The following is an 18,591-nucleotide window of genomic DNA, read 5'->3' on the forward strand; positions in this document are numbered from 1 at the left end:
TGGTCAAGGCAGTGGTGGTAGTGGATAATGGTGATGATGGTGGTGGTGGTAGTGGATAATGGTGATGATGAGAGGGGAAAAGCTGAGATCCTTATTGATATCCTAAATTTTTACCACAAATGAAAATAAAAAAATGAAATCTCTACTGTACCATGCGTGTGTAAAAAAATGTGCATGACGATTTTTAAAATGATTATTTCACTGGAGGCCATTTCAGACGCGGCAGTGAGCAAGCTACACTAACATAATGTGACGGTATGATGAAACGTGTGTGTGATGAAAAATGTAGAGATCACACCCAGAGAGAGAGAGAGAGAGAGAGAGAGAGTGAGAGAGAGAGAGAGAGAGAGAGAGAGAGAGAGAGAGAGAGAGAGAGAGAGAGAGAGAGAGCATATTGCAAACCCCCACACTTGCTCGTTCATGTGTCGTGAACAGTTATTTGGAGATAATAATAATAATAATAATAATAATAATAATAATAATAATAATAATAATAATAATAATTATAATAATAAACAGGATGGTGATGCAGAGTATGCAAGTGGCATCATCATCATCATCATCATCATCCTTGAGTGTTTGAAATGTCTGCTGATTTTTCTGGGGCCACTGTACCGGTATCATTTCAGTTTCCAATCCGTGCACCGTGACATTTTGTCGGTTAACGGGAGCAGAGCTGCACGGTGGCTGCTGCCGGTTCGGTTTGTGAAGGAGCTCACTCACTCATGGGAAAAAGAGGAAAAACCGGCTCCGTGGTTTTTTTAGCTCCTGCTCTCTCTCTCTCTCTCTCTCTCTCTCTCTCTCTCTCTCTCTCTCTCTCTCTCTCTCTCTCTCTCTCTCTCTTTATTTCTCTCTCTCTCTTTATTTCTCTCTCTATTTCTCTCTCTATTTCTCTATTTATCCATTTCTCTCTCCATCTCTCTCTCTCTCTCTCTCTCTCTCTCTCTCTCTCTCTCTCCCTCCCTCTCCCCCTCTCTCTCTCTCTCTCTCTCTCTCTCTCTCTCTTTCTCTCTACCTCTCTCTCTCTCTCTCTTGCATCAATCTGATGCTGCGTGAGGCGGCTCTGCTGAGGCGATGATGCATCGGTGGCGCTCTCTCTCTCTCTCTCTTGCATCAATCTGATGCTGCGTGAGGCGGCTCTGCTGAGGCGATGATGCATCGGTGGCGTTTGACTGTGTGAATTCGCATCCTCCCTGGAGCCGGATCGGACCGAGGCAATGTAAGAAAAAAAAGAAAGAAAATCCGACCTCCGAGCCGCTTTTCCATTTTTTTTTTATGAGCTTGAAAAAACGACAGGAGAAGATGTCATATTTCGACGCGAGGTGCGAGGATGCCTGTAGCTGTGGTTGTGTCATTGCTGCGGCACAGTCCGGAGCTCCCCAGCTCAAGTCCGACACAACTCATCTCAGCTGAACAGGAGACGAGGAGCGAGCAGGCAAGTGCTTCCCCAGCCCACCTCAGCCATCCAGGAGCCCGTGCATGTATGCGGGCAGAGGCCGAGCGAGTGACACCCCGCAGGGAGGCATCTCTTTGCACCGTCGGGTCTGGGGCTTTCCAAAAACTGCCACCTCCTCCCATCCGTCTGAGGACCGCTGCGAGCTCACAGGCTTCCTGATGCTTTTTGGAGGGCAGCCCCGATGCATCTTGCGAGTGTGAACAACTCTCAGAGCCCAGTGCCAGGTTCGCATCGCCAGACAGGAGCCAGAGCAGACGGTAACTCCGTGTGTGTCATGTTAGAGGCTGAACTCCTGCCTGCACCCTCCAGCTCTGCAGCCAAAATCTCTGACCTGCCCTGTCTGCCTGAGCCCTCTCCTGTATGAGCATCGTTGCTCAGCCACGACGGTGAAACAGTGTGAACCAGCACCAGCAATTTGCAGACATTACTGTAAGTGTGACTTTCCTGACAAAGGCCCCCCACCCCTCCCAGCACCCCACCCCAACTTTCAAAATAAGAGACACAGGAAAGCAGGGTCAGGATGCAGGTGTCCTTCGCTTGCACCGAGCACAACCTCAAGAGTCGCAGTGAGGACCGACTTTGTGGCCTTCGCACCGCTCCACCTCCCGGGGGAAGCAGTGGTGGACAAGGGGGCGGTGGCGGTGGAGGAGGAGGCGGTGGTGGCGGCGGAGGAGGTGGTGGTGGAGGAGGTGGAGGTGGTGGACAAGGGAGCAATGGTAACTACTCCTCCCAGGGCTCGGTCAAGACCAGGGATGGGTCCGGGTCCCGTCATACGCCGCAGGGCCATGCCCACATGAAGGAGGCCATCGGGCGCCACACCAGCATGAAGTATAGGTGAGTATGGGCCTGGCGAGGAGGTGGGGTGCTGGAGCATCAGGTGGCGGAGGGTTGACTCTGATCATTGAGGCGTTTTAGACCTCAGGTACCAGATTATCACGACGGGCACCAGTGGCAAATCCTCCAGCAGTGACTTGATCAGGCCTGTTCTCAACGTTGAAGCCTTTATGTCGGTGTCTTTGTTGAGATGTGAGGTGAATTTAAGGTTAGCTTGAATTATTACCAACATACACTCTATAATATACCATGCTGACAGCCTCCATATCCATTAGCCAAGATAAGAGCACCTCAGCGAGCAGTGATTTTAGTGACATTATAAAAAGATACGACATTTGCTCTTAAAAGCGCTCTCTCGGACGGATGTAAAAATGCTTAGATAATCCACAGCAAACGGCCATAGTGTTATCACGCTATAACAGACAGTATGCATATAGGAGCATTTGCCATAGGCTTATGTGTTCAATGCAGATTTTTGCCCTAGCCCTTTGCTCCTCATCACAGATTCATAAAAAGCTGGCCTTCAATAGCAGCTCTTCTTAAAATCACCCCAGGACACCAAGCTTTTCTTGGAGGTTTTAAAAGCATTTAATTTTCATAAAATGGTGTTGCAGTGGAGAATTGTTTGAACAAAAAAAAAAACATTGCTGAACACACCGGGTCTGAGTCATGATGTAGGAAAGAGAAAACAGACCAGATAAACAGCAAGAGAGGCATTTTATTTTAGTTTTCTTTTGGCACAGACTCAGATTCAGTTTCACCTTGATGGATCAGAGCCTCGGCTTGACAAGGACGGCTGTCCATAGAGCCGTGGAAAATAATTTATACCTTTATAAATATGCACATAAAATACACACAGCTTGCATTTAACATTATACCATCCATAATCTATAAGGTCGTAACCCCATACCATCTGTTTCCTTTATTTCAACTGTAAAACTCAATAACAAGTGGGAGAGTTTTAATGACCTGTTTTCCTATTAATCAGGTTGATTGAATTGCTGCCATTCTCGTCAGTCAATTTAGTTTTCATTTAATAGGATGTTTAAAAAGGGAACGAGGCCCAAGATGAAACCCAGATATCTCCTCTGCTGTTTCTTTTCTCCCTGGAGAAGTGCGTACATACCTCCGATTGGGTTGGATGATTCTAGTCGCTCTGCTGTCTGTGCAAAAGTGTCCCTAATGGGGAGTGCAGCAGCACAATAAGTCTTTATAGCATATGGCCAGGACCAGTTGCCAGTGGCAACACCCTAGGCATAGTTTTTGTCTGTCTCATTTCCTAATCAGCCAGCACGGCTGTCGCTTATCAGTCTCTTCTGCAGCAGCGTCCGCTCAAAGCCCCACCATCCGGCCACGGAAATCTGTTGGTGGCAGCACAGCGGTCACACGTTCTCCATTTTACACCCAAGCAGACTGGAGAAACAGGACTGTGCATGAAACCCATCCACATGCTGTGTAAGTCTGTGCAGTCGATGAATGTTGGAGATTTCCTGTCACGACGCTGATTGAGGAGAAACGAATTCCACGACAGATCAGAAAGTGACTGAATGCACGTAACCTTGATCTCGTCTGTTTCCCATTCCCCAGGGGAAAAACCTCTGTGTTTTCCCTGTTTGACTGCATGTTTTCTAATACCACCGCTATCTCATTAACCTCAGCATCACTCAGTGGCAGGTCACAGACAATGGCCCCTGCTGCTAGTTATCACTCCCATGAGCCCCTGCTGTCATCCCCCGCCCTAAATCTATTGATCTCCATGTATCTTTTCTTTAATCAAACCCTCTTCATTTCTGACAAATTTTCCTTTAAATGCATTGAAATCGACGGCGGCCCTTATTTTGCCGGGGGACCTGTGGAGTGGTTGGTGGAGAAGTCACTCCAGCAAAGTTCTGTCAGTCAGCAAATTGGCCGTTTCTATGGTAACAAGGCGCTCTCCTTACACCAACAGCAACCTGGTAAGCAGGTCAGGTTGTTCTCCAAAATAGATTTATCTGCCACTGTCGGACATTTCTCATGGATCTTTGTTTGTTAATGGTCACGGTGGCAGGCTTTTAGTTTTATGCATGATTGAGAGAGGGAATATGCACGGAGGAAAGAAAGGCATTGGTACATAAAAGATACAGCAGGAAATAGAGTCCAATTTCGTTAATGACTGTTCTGAGGCTGTGTAATAACCTCCAGGACAGCAGGACAGACCAGGAGCACTTCAAGGATGATGACACGGTTCTGCCGTTCCTGGGTCTGTCATCTCGGGGTGCCCCAGCTCATACATGGGCAAATTAAGTGTCCAGAACTTTTAGTAAATCATCTTAATTGTTTGTTTCCCAACAGTTAGATGAGAAGATCAATGCCATGACTGTACAGTAAATATGAAAACAGAGCAAGTAGCTGCTTAGCTTAGCTTAGCACAAAGACCAAACCCTTCAATTTTTGTTAAGATTAAACAAAGATGATTTAACCTGTTAATTGCTACATGCTAAATGAGCTTTAGAGATGCTGGCTAGCCATTTCCTCTTTTTTCTTTTTAAACTTTATACTTTATACTAAGCTTATCTAAAGGTGCTGGTGCTCGCTTCATATGGACCGAACAGATGTGAGATTGATACCAATCTTAATTGAATGTCTTAATTTATTTCGACCATTAGGTATTGTCTAATCCTGCCCCAGAAGTCCCTTTAAATAGCAAAACCCCAGCTCTTGTGTTAAATCACAGACTGTATATGAAGATGGACATGTCTCAGCTTCCTCACATTATTCAGAAAGTTAAAATATTCCAGATACGAACACCAGTGTCTTCGCAATAGTGATGGAGCTGAGGTATTGACGTCCCCCTGACACATGCGCTCCACCAATCACAAATCAGTAGCAGCTGTCAATTAGGACGTGTCACAGCATTTTATAGTATCAAATAAGTAATGAAACCACATTAAAATGACATGTGAACATACATTTCAAACGTCCAAACGTCCATGGGTAAAACACACTGAATTCAGTTCCAAAGATTTGGGCACTGCTACTATCTTGGACAAAATAATCCTGACTGATGTGGTCGAAAGCTCATGAAAAAGTAGGATGATATTGGACCTCTGGTTAAAATTATTTTGCTAAACTTTGAAATGCATTTTCACACTCTTGCTTTATTTATTTATTGAAGTAGAATGAAATTATAAACAGATAACAAATGTCCAAACTAAATACTGCAACAGTAACATTACAGAATGTTCAGTCTAACTGGAGGACCTGAGTGTATTTGCATTTGTATGAGGAGTTGAAGAGTCCTGACATTCAGTGACGCAGAGAGCTTCTGTTCTCTAACAGAGTGCACTTGAACAGTGAGTTTTGAAAGGCTGAACTCAGCAGCTGCCGAAGTAATGATGGAATCATTGGTGTCTGATGAACAATCCTGTCAGGGTTTACAGAAATATTGTGGTCATTTAGTGCTGGGAGGCACCGATCCGGCCTCAGTCTTTTTACTCTCACAGTCAAAGTTAGCCTTTATACACACAGAAGGCACACACACACATACACTAACCCTCACACACACACACACACACACACACACACACACACACACACACACACACACACACACACACACACACACACACACACACACACACACACACACACACACACACACACACACACACACACACACAGACGCACACGCACACACACACACTTAACAGCTTCAGTTTATAGATTTGATCGAAGACTATTTACTTTAAGTAATGCCGTTTTACAGTTGCCTCATAAATAAAACTCACAAAAAGCTGTGGAAAAATAAATTGCTAGAAGAGAGGGATACAATATGCGTTTCTCATAGCAGAGTCATTATAGGATAATAATTAAAGGATAATTAAGTAATTTGGCCTCACATTGTTGTCATGGTTAGTAATCATCGGAAACAAATGGTTTGGGTAGCAGAGAAGGGAATGAGACAATGTGCTGCAACAAGATATTGTCATTAAACTTTTCTCTCCCTGGACTTTTGTTGAGTTTCCAGATCACTGACCTGATAATTGATCATCCCGCTGAGGTCTTGCAACAAGTTTAAAAAGGTCAGACGTTATCTCAGTGGCTCGTAACTAAAATATATCCACACTATGATCTGTTTTGGCTGCTAAACTGCAAAAAATCGGGCTGCTTATTTCATCTACCACCTACTAGGCTGCTGAATGTATAGTTATAAATAATGAAACATGAGCAACAGTGTAGTCAATTATTATTCATGCAGCTGCAGCTACACATCCACGCCACATTAACCCCACAGAAAAACATTTTTTCAACTTGTGCACATGAAGCAGATAACTCTGTCTGTTGGAGATGTGACGTGACTGCAGGGTCAGTGCAGTTTGACACGGCTTGCATCTGTCAATATCAGCCTGTGGACGGGTAGAGAATCCAAATCTTGTTGTTCGGAGTGGGCCGTCTAGTCAAAGTCTGACAGTGTGTTCTGGTTTAGATAAACTCATCATTGCATGTCATTATGTAAGAGCTGAGGCACGGTCTGAAAAAAAAGCTCCACAGGACCTGGGAAAGACTCAAAAGGTATTTAGGTTAAAAGTTGATTATCTCAATCTAAGCTCTTTACATGTCTTGAGCTGTTTTCATACATGAAAATCTCCGGGTGACTGGATCCACACATATGAAGAAGATTGTCCCAGTCAGACGCATTCACAACAAAAGGAAAATCACCGGAACATTGAGGTGAGGGGTGGTGTCTGGGTAGAGCAAGAGGGAAGGAGGCATAATACTCAAAATATCTGCAGCACAATCCATGAGTTTTTGTTTATCCTCATATGGGCTCACTCATTATCCACAGATTTTAAAAGAGGGCTTGAAAGAAAAAACTCTGGAGATTGTCTGGAGCAAATGGAGAATGTCTGGGGTTCAATGCATGTTAGTAAGCAGCTTTAGTTGTTACACATTTGTATAAGGTCGATGAGGAAATCAATTTCAATGGGTATAATGCTATTTGTTAAAGTACCGGATATGAGCTCATGCTCCTTGTGGCTCGTTTCCCAGGTTGTTACCTTTGCTACCTAGGTGGCAAGTTTAGATTTTCTAAAGTATACGTGAACAAGAACTATCAAATGTTAGACTTTATGAACAGTTTCTTCATGTTGAGACCATTATGCAGCAGCTTTAAGCTGAAGTACAGGTTGTGTACACAATACAGGGGAGTGAACACAAGTAGCTTGTACATTGAATTATTTATTTACTTGTGTCGAGCAAAGGAAACCACATTGGAAAGAATCCATTCTGAGGAAGAATTGCAGTGAAGGCAGAGTTCAGGCTAATCTAATAGACGATACTGTGAATACATGCTAAACAAGCTTCCACCTCCAGCAGAATGGATGCAGCACACGCTGCCAAAGTTTAATAAGCTGCTTTTCTAACGTTTCTTTGCAAATGCATCACAATTAGATAAACTGTCAGAATCATGAATGATGGATAGAGGGATGCTCCTCTGCCTTCTCATCTTCAGATTACCAGTTAACATCAGTTAAGTAGAATTTCACTGTGCCACTCAAAGTTTCTCTTAAGGTGGAATTCTTGTCTTGCATGATGTGATACAATCAGTACACCTTAAATGTCAAAAGGCTACGACGACAACTTTGACGATTCCAATTTAAATTGATATTTTTAAATAACATGAACTTGTGGGCATTAGTGATTACTGGATCATAATTATTCATGTGAATAACTTAAAGATATCAATATACATTTCAAATTGATTTTGTTTTAAAGAAAAATGGCAGAGCATTGTTTCAGCAGAACTACATCCATGGTGTGAGGGATAAAATAAAACATTGCTGATGAAGGACTACATAAAAAAAATCTAAAGTTGGCTTGTTTTAATGAAAAGTTTGGTATTTATATTTGGACTGTGTGTTTGCAATTAAAAATAATCCCACTGAAAAGATTGAAAACAAATAGTATTTTTCACAACATTCATCTATTTCAGTTTTTGGGAAGCTTCTAACAAATTTCGAACGGTTTTTAAAAGTCAAAAAGCCAAATTATAATCTGTACAGACTTTAATGGTATTCTAACCATTTCAATGAAATCTGGGACTACATTTTGGTAAAGCAGCTTGGATGACATGTTATCGAATTCAAGAAAACAAGAGAAACCTGTATACGAGGCAGCAGAGCCAGAGACCCAGGGATCATGTTGAGATGATTTAAAATTCATAGTATATAGTTGTTTCAGCTTCACATCACCTTGAACTCCCCTTCACAAACATAATCAGGTGTCTTACACACATAACCTCATGTCCAGTCTCAAGATTTGAACTGGAAAACATACATGTCTCCTCTGTTTACACGTTTAACATCAGCTGGTGTGAATCTCTTAGCTCCAACACTCCACTACTTCCAACTCAGTTAATACAAATGTCAGTGACTGGCGATATGAGGAGAGGAGCTGAGTTAGTGTCTGTGTGCCTGAGCGAGGGCTCCACTCACAGCCTGGGTATTTCATAATGAAGGCAGCCCTACTTTCCTAACTGTTACAATATAACTGAATTAAAAACATCATGTAACATTAATAATAGCCGAAGAAAGAATTAGAGCGCTGACTGAATTACGCTGGGTTATTGTCCCTCAGAGCTAAAGAGTCGGCTCAGATGAAAAAAAAAAAACTGTTCTCATTATCTTTCTCATCGTGAAGTGGAGTTGGGGTCTTTTTGTTCAGAAACAGTGTCCTGGATACACTGGAGAAAACGTCTTTCTACTGAGAAGTCCCTGCTGCTAATCTCTGTATGATCAAGAATAACAACGACGCTGACAATAGAAAAAGAGACGATGGTGTTTGTTAAAGAGAAAAATACAATAGAGGTAATTAAAAGTAGACAGAGAATAAGTCTGTGGGGCCTCTGATGCCAAAAGCTGTCACTGCACTGAGCACCACGAATAAATAATGTTTTCACCTGTGTTGAGGTGTTTAGCCCCGAAAGGCTGCATGTATAAATACGCTTTGTAATTCGGATGAACTGACCCATTAAAACCCAGAAACAGAGTAAACAGCAATAATTAAAGAGAGCAGACAGGCCACTATGTCCCCACAGATTGTGCTCTGAAAATGCATGTATAAGCACACACACACACACAACACAACACACACAAACACGTAAACAACGACTGACGTGAGTGTTATTAATAACTAGGTTTGCTTCCCTCCGGAGAGAAGCCTGCTCAGCATGTGTGTGGCATTTTATGACAACTGCAGAAAAAAAACCTCCCATCATATGCACCTTACCATCTGTATAGTCGCTTCGTCCTGTTTCAGGTGAAAACTTACTGTAAAAGTCAGCACAGGTTAAAAATGCTGACTCCGCCATGACGGAGCACCTGTGTGCCTCCTCTCTCTCTCTCCACCATTAATAATGCACGGAACGCTACGGGCGCCGTAATCACCTTGTTTGGACTTCATGATTTATGGTCAGTAGATAAGAAAAGCATGGCAAGGCCCATTGATGACGGCAACAGCGAAGCATCTGTGTTTCTGTGGGCCCTGCTCATGGGCGCATTCATGCGTGAGCGTGCGTAGATCTGTGCCTGTGCTCCAGTGTAGTTCTCGTCAAGCGTGAATATCCACGTGAAAGCGTGGAGAGCCGCCCTACTGACCGTCACGCAGTATAGATCTCATCCGTTCTCACATAACGTATGTCGAATCCATGTCAGGCGAAGTATATAGGCCGAGCGTCTGTGCATGCATGTGTGTGTGATGGTGTGACTGTGCTAGAGAGGAAGTGGGAAAGACTGTCACGAGGGAGATAGTGAGAGGAGAGAGAGAGAGAGCATGTGTCTCCTCACACTCACTGATAGTAATTTAGTAGACTGCAGCACTGCAGTGAGCGGCGGAGTTGAGGGAGAGCAGGGAGGGAGCGACCGGTTGCCACGCACACACACACACGCACACGCACACGCACATGCACACACACACACACACACACACACAAATAAGGACATCCTCCACTGCCCACAAATTAAAGAAAAAGGTATTTTCTGTGGAATTCACCCTCAGACGTACACTGGTTCCTCGTGTCCTCTCCTGTCAGGATGTGCTTGTAGAACATGTCTCACGCACTTGTTTTCCATATTAAAAAGCAGACTGAATACAAATGCACTGAAACAGAAGTGGCCTGAATTTGTTTAAGAGTGCTGGATGCGACTGGATGTATGATATTCCCCTAATGCTGACTCATGTTTTAGTATTTGCCACACATAACCTTTGTGTTTTTCATCCCGCTATACGAATTCAAAAAGGGAAACATTGAAAGAAGCTGTTTCTAAGATGGCACAGTTGAAACTTGGTATTATTAGTGCAATTATTTCTCATGCATTACAAGCACAAGATAGCCTGAGGCCACAGGGGCAGATACAGGGGCAGGACCAGGGGCCACTTGCCCCCAGTGAAATGTGATTGGCCATGAAAGTGCCCAAGGACTCCCAAGAGTCTTTTTTTCTTCAGATAAACTAGTCACTCTCTAACAATACCTACAATAAATATGACAATTCAAGGATTTTTATTTTCTAAGCACGGAATCTTTTTAAAATAGTCAATGATATGTTGTTTTGCTCAAAGCTATAGAGATAACAGAAAACAAGGAATGACTCAAATGTGCACTCAACTTAATTAGCAATTGTGCATGGACGTTGAACACACGTGTGGTCCCTCTACGCCAATTCCCTTTCCCTTTATGACCCGTGATTTAGAAAAATCCCAGACACGCCACTGTCAGGCTGAATAATACAGACTCTATACACATTTCTCAAAGCATCAGTTTTCTTCAAATTCCCTTAAACTTCATGAGATTTGGTGATATGATAAAAACAACCTTAGATAAACACCCAGAATGCTCAATATATACAACACAACCTGTATTTTTTTAAATAAGATTCCAGTTTGGGGCTTCACTTCGAGACAAAACAATATATGCTCTAAAGATTGTTGCTGTAGACCTGCATCCTGGTCCAACCTTCTCAAATGTTCGTGGACAAACAAATTCCTTTAATGTTCCCCAAGTGAATTTGAGGCAAAATGGTATAATTTGACGAATGTCACAAACAAACGGCAGTAAAAGAGAAGACGCTTTGTAAAAAATAATCTCTGAAGTGTGTTTTCTCCCATGTGCCTCGTTTTAATTTCCTAGCAGTATTCAAAGTGACTGTCAGTGTGTGAGAACGTGCAGAGCCGTCATTGGTTGAAATATGGTGAACAACAGCAAAGACTCAGTGACATCAAACTCTGCTCGCGTGTTTTTCTCCCTTATAAAGAATCCCAGACCTTCCACCTGTGCGCTATTTTGACTGAGTTGAAAGTATCGACGAAAACAATATGCGGTTCACACATGAACACTGACACCCCCCCCGCACCGCTCACACACACAAAGAGGGACACAAACGCTTACATATGCAGGGAACTAAAAATAGCTTAAGGTCAGGCTTTAAAAATAGACCAGGGAAAATAAAAGCAGGGCTCGTTCGACTGAGTGTAAATGCTCTGACAGTCTGTCTTTTTGCATTTGGCTATTTGTGGCAGATGCAGGCAGGCGGGCAAGCAGACAGGCATGCAGACAGGCAAGCAGGCAGGCAGGCAGGCAGGCAGACAGGCAGGCAGGCAGAGAGGGAGAGAGGTGCTGGAGATGAAAAGACGGCGAGCAGCGAGTTGCACTGCAGTTCTGCTGCCTCTCCAGCTGGCTCCCAGGCTAATTAGAATGGGGGAGAGCACACATCAGGAGGAGAGCGAGCATGAAGCCCACATCATTTTCAGCTGGAGATGCTCCTGCGGTCAGAAATGCAGCTCTCTCCTTCTCCCTGCTCACCCTTCAACATTCAGCAGTCTGGATAATCTGATGTGGCATGTGGGGTAATGGACTCCTCTTAAGCTTATGGGACATTTTGGGACATTAACTGTCCCCATTAAAGAAGCTTTTGTCTGGCCTCTATGTGAGATGAGCTCTCTCCCCTCCAGCTGTCTCACTGGCCCAGTGTAATACACTGAACTGTTAACATACGAAGAATAAAAGGTCAATTGTTCAGAAATAATTAGAGGCAGGAAGTCATTTAACCACGGGCGAGAAAGACTTAAACTCAGCAACGGCAGTGAAGGAAGAAGTCACGTCCAGGAACGCTTTGTGAAATCGAGCTATTATCTTGTGTCACACTACATTTTCTTACATTTCATTATAATACATTACATTTTTTGTCTTTTTGCGTTGGTGGTCCATTCAATGATTAAATATATGTTGTTTGAGTCTTGAATATTCTTGGTCAAGCATTTCAAGAAAAAAAGAACGGGTAAAAGTATAATTATGAATACTGTGGAACATCAATGTTAAGTAAAGTATAATAGTATTATCAGCACAATTTGCTCATTATCAATCAAAATTAAATTAAATCTCAATGCAACAGTTTTATATCAATATACACAATATTTGACTGCTGCATTAACATGTATATGCAACATTTTAATGTGGCTGGATGAGGTAGAGCTAATTAAACTACTTCCTGTTTAGTTAGTAAAAATGTATCATCATGATTTGTGATCAAATATAACAAACTCAAATACAATCTTTTCTGAAACAATATAATGCGTTTGAAAGCAGATTTGACATTTCATTATATACTTTAAATAAAGATTGGCCAGCTCCCCAAAGGTAAAGCCAAATAATATTGATGGCCCTCTGGTGGCTGGCTGCAGTAATGGTCAACAACCCAAGCTCCATGTTAATGTGTGGGATATTCAAAAAGTCAAAATATGCAATAAAGGAAGTTTTCTCAAAGCGGAATTCTTCATTTTAGGTAGTTTTACTCACACTGATGTATTTGAAACATTTATTTGTTTCATTAATCTTTGTTTTAAATAATTATTTGATAACATAACTATAACAGAGCTGTAATAATCTAAAACATTAAATAACAAGTTATTTATTGCAAGTCTTCATTGTATAAATTGTAACTGCTTACAAATAATGTACAGTAATAAGTACATGTCGTTGCTATAACATGTTATTACCCATTTACCAAATGTTTATATATGTCTAAATCAGGGGGACTGAAAATAAAATATAACCCAAACAAAATGAGTAACCAGAGCAGTCATATAAATCTAGAAGAGAAATAGAAATAATCAATAAAATTTAGAAAATATAATCAAGTAAAAGTATCTCAAATTCTGTCACTACTTAGTTAAAGTGGTGATAGTGTAACCATGTCATTCAGTTGCACAGCAATGAGCTCACCTGTGACTGATGGGTGCGAAAAACCTTATTAATGCCCACACACCATCGTCTCTTTTTCCACTATTTATTTCTGTGCTTTTTTTTTCCCCCCTCCACAGGAATCTGGGGAAGTCAGGTCTACGCGTTTCCTGCCTCGGGTTAGGTGAGTTGGTTTGAAGGCAGGAGAATACTCACCTCTGTTCCAACCCCTCAAACAAAACAAACGTCTCTGTCTCTCCTCTCCTCTTGCTCAGGCACCTGGGTGACATTCGGATCACAGATCTCTGATGAGGTGAGAGCTGTTTTCTCTCTCTCTGTGTTTGCGTGAGACGTCGATTCCAAACACACTTGCTCGTATTGCTTTTGTGGAAAACGACGGGCGCCGGGAACGCAAATCTCTGATTGTTTTCCAATTATAGAACAGAGAAAGTCCGACAGACCTTCAAACCACAGCAGCTTGTTGAACTATTGTCTGTTTCTCTAATGTATTATCCTCCCTGCGTCGTGCCCTTCATGGACGACCTCTGGGTAATTGGAATTTATCTGTCCCCTCCGTCTCACAGTCTCAATGTTTGTGTTCCCTCAGATGGCCGAGAACCTGATGAACATAGCTTATGAGAACGGAGTGAACCTGTTTGACACGGCGGAGGTCTACGCCTCTGGAAGGTCAGGCTTCACTTTCTCCTCTGCGCGCCAATTAAATCTTCTGCTTTTCTCACACACCGATGTTTTTTTGCCACAGTACTTTTATGTGTCCTTCACATCCTCTGACTGCAACTTCTCTCATGAAGCAGATAAACAACTGAGAGTCTTCAGTTTTCTAACATATCACATGTTGGCAGATTTTTTTATATCGTTGTGCAGCGATGTGAAGTTTGTGTCAACCCGTCACGATCAATGATGTGTTTCTCCACAGAGCGGAAATCACTCTGGGGAACATCATCAAGAAGAAAGGATGGAGGTGATTTAACTTGTTTTTCTCCAAAAGACTTTTGAAATCTGAATAATTCCTTGCTTTCCTGAAATGCACTGCCTTTCCACATGTTTTTACCACTGGGACGGTCGCACTGTTAAATTATCTCAAGGGAAAGCTATATTTTTTACACAAACAAGGAGCGTTAGTCTCAGAAAGACTATAAAAGGATAAAAATGTGAACATTTGAAAATAAACTTCCCAGTTCACAATACCAGGTCTCTGACTTGTCTAACCATTACATTTGCGTGGGAAATGCTTGGGATATTTTTACTGTAGGGAAAAAATATCGATAGTCAAACTTGAAATTAGGCCTTTCGACAACATTTTTCTCTACAATTAACTATCGCAGATTGATTTGTGGATTTTAAAAACACAACATACTTAAGAACTTAGGAAATAAGGGGAAGAATAAAAAGTCTTTAATACTAAAATTCTTTCGTCATTCTAAAACTGTGCTCCTAACTCTCTTTTGTACTTGCCAGGCGTTCAAGTTTTGTCATCACAACAAAGATCTATTGGGGAGGCCAGTAAGTGAAGCACTAAGGGACTATTTCTATGTGTTAGACTGTTTGTTTCTCCTTCAAAATCATTGTTTGCTTTTATCATTCAGCAGAATATCTTTAATGTGTATTTTCCACACTCCACAGAGCTGAGACAGAGAGAGGACTCTCCAGAAAGCACATTATTGAAGGTAATAATATTTATTTTTTATATGTTATGGTCTGTTTGTGGTCTGTATATAGAGCTTTTCTTGTCTTGATGAACACTCAGGCACTTCACAATACAGTTTATTACGATTCAGCCATTCACACAAACATTCTTCTTAATGTTTCCTGAAAATAATTTACTTTAAAAGATCATAACAAAGTCTGGGGCTTAGGACTAGAAAAGCTCAGTTTTTATACTAAAGTCATTTTATACAAATCAAATATAGAAAAGTGCTCAATTTGAAGTATTACCGAGTTTACATTCATTGATTGAATAGAATTGTGCCATTATTGTAGAGGAAATGTTTCCCAGAGTGCATTCGTTCAATCCCTACAGAGACCTTCATTTTGATAAAAAAATCTGAGGATAAGCATTTTTTGTTTCACTCAGTTAAAACCAATTCATGTCACATTTAATACTTCAAGATACCTAATAATCAAATTAATGTTATGCTTTATATGGGGGCTACATATGGGTACAGAATAGGGAACGTACAGGTCAAGCCTCCGAGCCCCTAAGCCCACGACCTTAAAAAACATTAGTAAATAAAGCTTACAGGCTGTTTGTTGTCTTTGTATACAGTCGTCATCTTAATTATTTTTGTAAGCAGTGTGGCCGCAGGACCATTTACCAAAGAGTTGAATGGGCTATTTGATTGTCATTGTTACGAGACTTTTCAATTTAGGCAATTACATAATACTCAAATAATGTGCAGCTCTTAAGTTCTTTGCAGAGCATGCAGAGACATGGCTCATATTTGGATTTCGCACACATGCTTCTAACATTTCTAAAACTTGAAATCAAATTACAGACAAACCCGAGTTTGAAAAGTTGGCAGATACTGATCCTAAAAAGTTAGACTTGGAAAATACAGTGTAGAAATTAAAAAAACAGTAACGTCCTTTTGAATAATTTATCATTTTCCCCTCCACTAATTTACTCACTGGACAATTGCCAAGGATTTATTGGGAATCTGTGTTGTAAACATGTTTCCTACTCCCTCCTGCTACGTGCCAACAATGTGCCTGATCACACTTAATTTAAAGACCAACGTGCCCATGGGTGCTCAGAGGGGTCTAAGTGCATTTGCTATTTAAATAACGTAGGCGTTGGATGGGAAAATGACAAATGCTTTGGTCTGGATGTAGCAAGGACATTTGTTTAAGAGAGGGCCTCTTGTGTTTTTAGTATTGATCTCCCTTAACAACTGACCATTGTTTGTGACAGGTTTAAGAGGATCCTTATCAAGACTCCAGCTCGATTATGTGGACATTGTTTTTGCCAACAGAAATGATGTCAACAGTCCGATGGAAGGTCAGTTACAGATGTTAATGAAATTATTATTCCTGTTTGCTGATTTGCATAGATCTAGGAATATACGGTCTATGTGTGAAACATCTGTAATCCATTGCTTTCAAGTGATCAGAATTGTTTAACTTTAATATGATGTTATATGTGTGATCTGCAGAGATTGTACGGGCCATGACCTTTGTAATAAACCAGGGTATGGCCATGTACTGGGGAACCTCACGCTGGAGTGCCATGGAAATCATGGTGAGTCCTCATGTCCCATTCTTCACAAGTGTAAAGGTTCCACTGTGTAAGATTTAGGTGAAAGGGATATTTGGCAGAAATTGAAGACAAAATAATCCTAGTGATGTTTTCACTAGTGTTTCATCTAACTTGTTGTATGTTTTTTTCTTTACCCGAGAATGGGCCCTTTATATTTAAACACTTTATATTAACACAGGGAGCAGTCCTCTCTACGGAGGCCTCCATGTTTTTTAAACTAGTCCAAACTGGATAAACTAAACATCTTTTGAGTTTTTATGACAACTGAAGTCTCCCACAGGTTCTCTTTCATGTTGTGCACCTTCACTATTAGAGGTCACTAAATTCGACACACTTGGACCTTTAATTCTGTCAGTGTTTGCAACATATGCTGATTGGTAACCATGGCATTTTGTCTGTGTCTGTTTGGGCACCAGGAGGCGTACTCAGTGGCACGCCAGTTCAACCTGATACCACCTGTGTGTGAGCAGGCTGAGTACCACTACTTCCAGAGGGATAAGGTCGAGGTGCAGCTCCCAGAGCTCTACCACAAGATCGGTCAGACATCCACCCGTCTCACAGCTCAATTTACCTTTATTTTCTTAAACTGAAGGTTTGTTTTGTTTCATTCAAATGTCCTCACTCATCCCTGTCTTTCAGGAGTGGGGGCTATGACCTGGTCTCCACTTGCTTGTGGATTAATCACAGGGAAGTACAGCGACGGCGTGCCAGAGTGCTCCAGAGCGGCAATGAAGGTCAGTTTGATTTGAGCGGTCGTCCTCCTGGGGTTTCTCTCCCTGATCAACGAGGTACTGTGGCGTGGGAAATCATTGTGTGAGTAGCTGCCTTATGAATGCTTCTCTCCTGGTGAAGGGATACCAGTGGCTGAAGGAGCGAGTGAACAGTGAGGAGGGCCGCAGACAGCTCGCAAAAATCAAGGAGCTCCATCTACTGGCCGACAGACTGGGCTGCACTGCTGCCCAGTTAGCCATAGGTAAGCTTTACAATCTGTACAGCGTATAGAGACTATAAAGACTTAATTTCAAACAGTGTCATGTGACCTGACTTCTGCAATAAACCTTATATTCCTTGAGTTCAGTACATTTTCTTTGGTTTTCACTGATGTCTCCCAGTTTTAACACAGAACGTTGTATTTACAGCCTGGTGTCTGCGTAGTGAGGGAGTCAGCTCTGTACTTCTGGGAGTTTCCAACACAGAACAGCTACTTGAGAACCTGGGTGCCCTCCGGGTAAAACTTCTATTCAATTATTTTGCCTCCCACGTTCATCATTTCGCCCGACACACGCCACAGATGTGCAAACCAACGGATATGATATTTGTGATGTGCACAATGAAGTGGCAAATGACCATTTTCTAAAAAGATCGCTTTCCTTCCCTCCTCCTCTTTGCAGATTTTAACCCAAATGACCCCACAAACCATTACCGAGATCGATGCCCTGCTGGGAAACAAGCCACACTCCAAGAAAGAGTCGCGTGCCTGAAGATGCAAATCTGAGTGACGGACGATGTTTCGAGGAGACAAAGACGACAATGACACCGGGAAACATCACTTTTCGCTCTGCTCTATACTCAACGACTTGCATGTCCTCGGCAACATTATGCTTCCAGTATGTGCGCATATCCATTTTGCGCAGTACATTGTTATCATGTATGAAAAAAGAAAAAAAAGTCTTTCAATTGTGGGGAAAAAAATACAACAGGTCATATATTTGCTCACTGCCGATTGTTCAAAGAATAATTGTTTCTCCAGAGGGGGGAGGCTGAAAATGGTCGGAGCGCCGCTTCTCTGTGATCCACTGAAACCAAGAGATG

At 42.1% G+C, this 18,591-nt stretch overlaps 1 protein-coding gene across 4 annotated transcripts; it reads left to right on the top strand.

The window, feature by feature from the left end:
- The first annotated feature begins 1,976 nt into the window (after positions 1–1,976).
- LOC133019473 (voltage-gated potassium channel subunit beta-3-like) lies at positions 1,977–18,260 on the top strand. Of its 4 annotated transcripts, XM_061085971.1 has the most exons (16): positions 1,977–2,133; positions 2,168–2,190; positions 2,238–2,290; positions 13,643–13,686; positions 13,778–13,815; positions 14,110–14,189; positions 14,440–14,484; positions 14,982–15,026; positions 15,147–15,190; positions 16,435–16,521; positions 16,676–16,761; positions 17,196–17,316; positions 17,419–17,513; positions 17,632–17,752; positions 17,919–18,007; positions 18,171–18,260. In XM_061085971.1, exons 1-16 carry the CDS (start codon positions 1,977–1,979, stop codon positions 18,258–18,260), a joined length of 1,218 nt encoding a protein of 405 aa, XP_060941954.1. The 4 variants fall into 4 exon arrangements, with proteins under 4 accessions (XP_060941954.1, XP_060941953.1, XP_060941955.1 ...); XM_061085970.1 differs by having other exon boundaries at positions 1,977–2,290; XM_061085972.1 differs by lacking the exons at positions 1,977–2,133; positions 2,168–2,190; positions 2,238–2,290 and adding an exon at positions 10,580–10,609 and having other exon boundaries at positions 13,638–13,686.
- The last annotated feature ends 331 nt before the right edge of the window (positions 18,261–18,591 follow it).

This window comes from Limanda limanda, chromosome 14 (assembly GCF_963576545.1).
Source record: "Limanda limanda chromosome 14, fLimLim1.1, whole genome shotgun sequence".
Classification (NCBI taxonomy): domain Eukaryota; kingdom Metazoa; phylum Chordata; class Actinopteri; order Pleuronectiformes; family Pleuronectidae; genus Limanda; species Limanda limanda.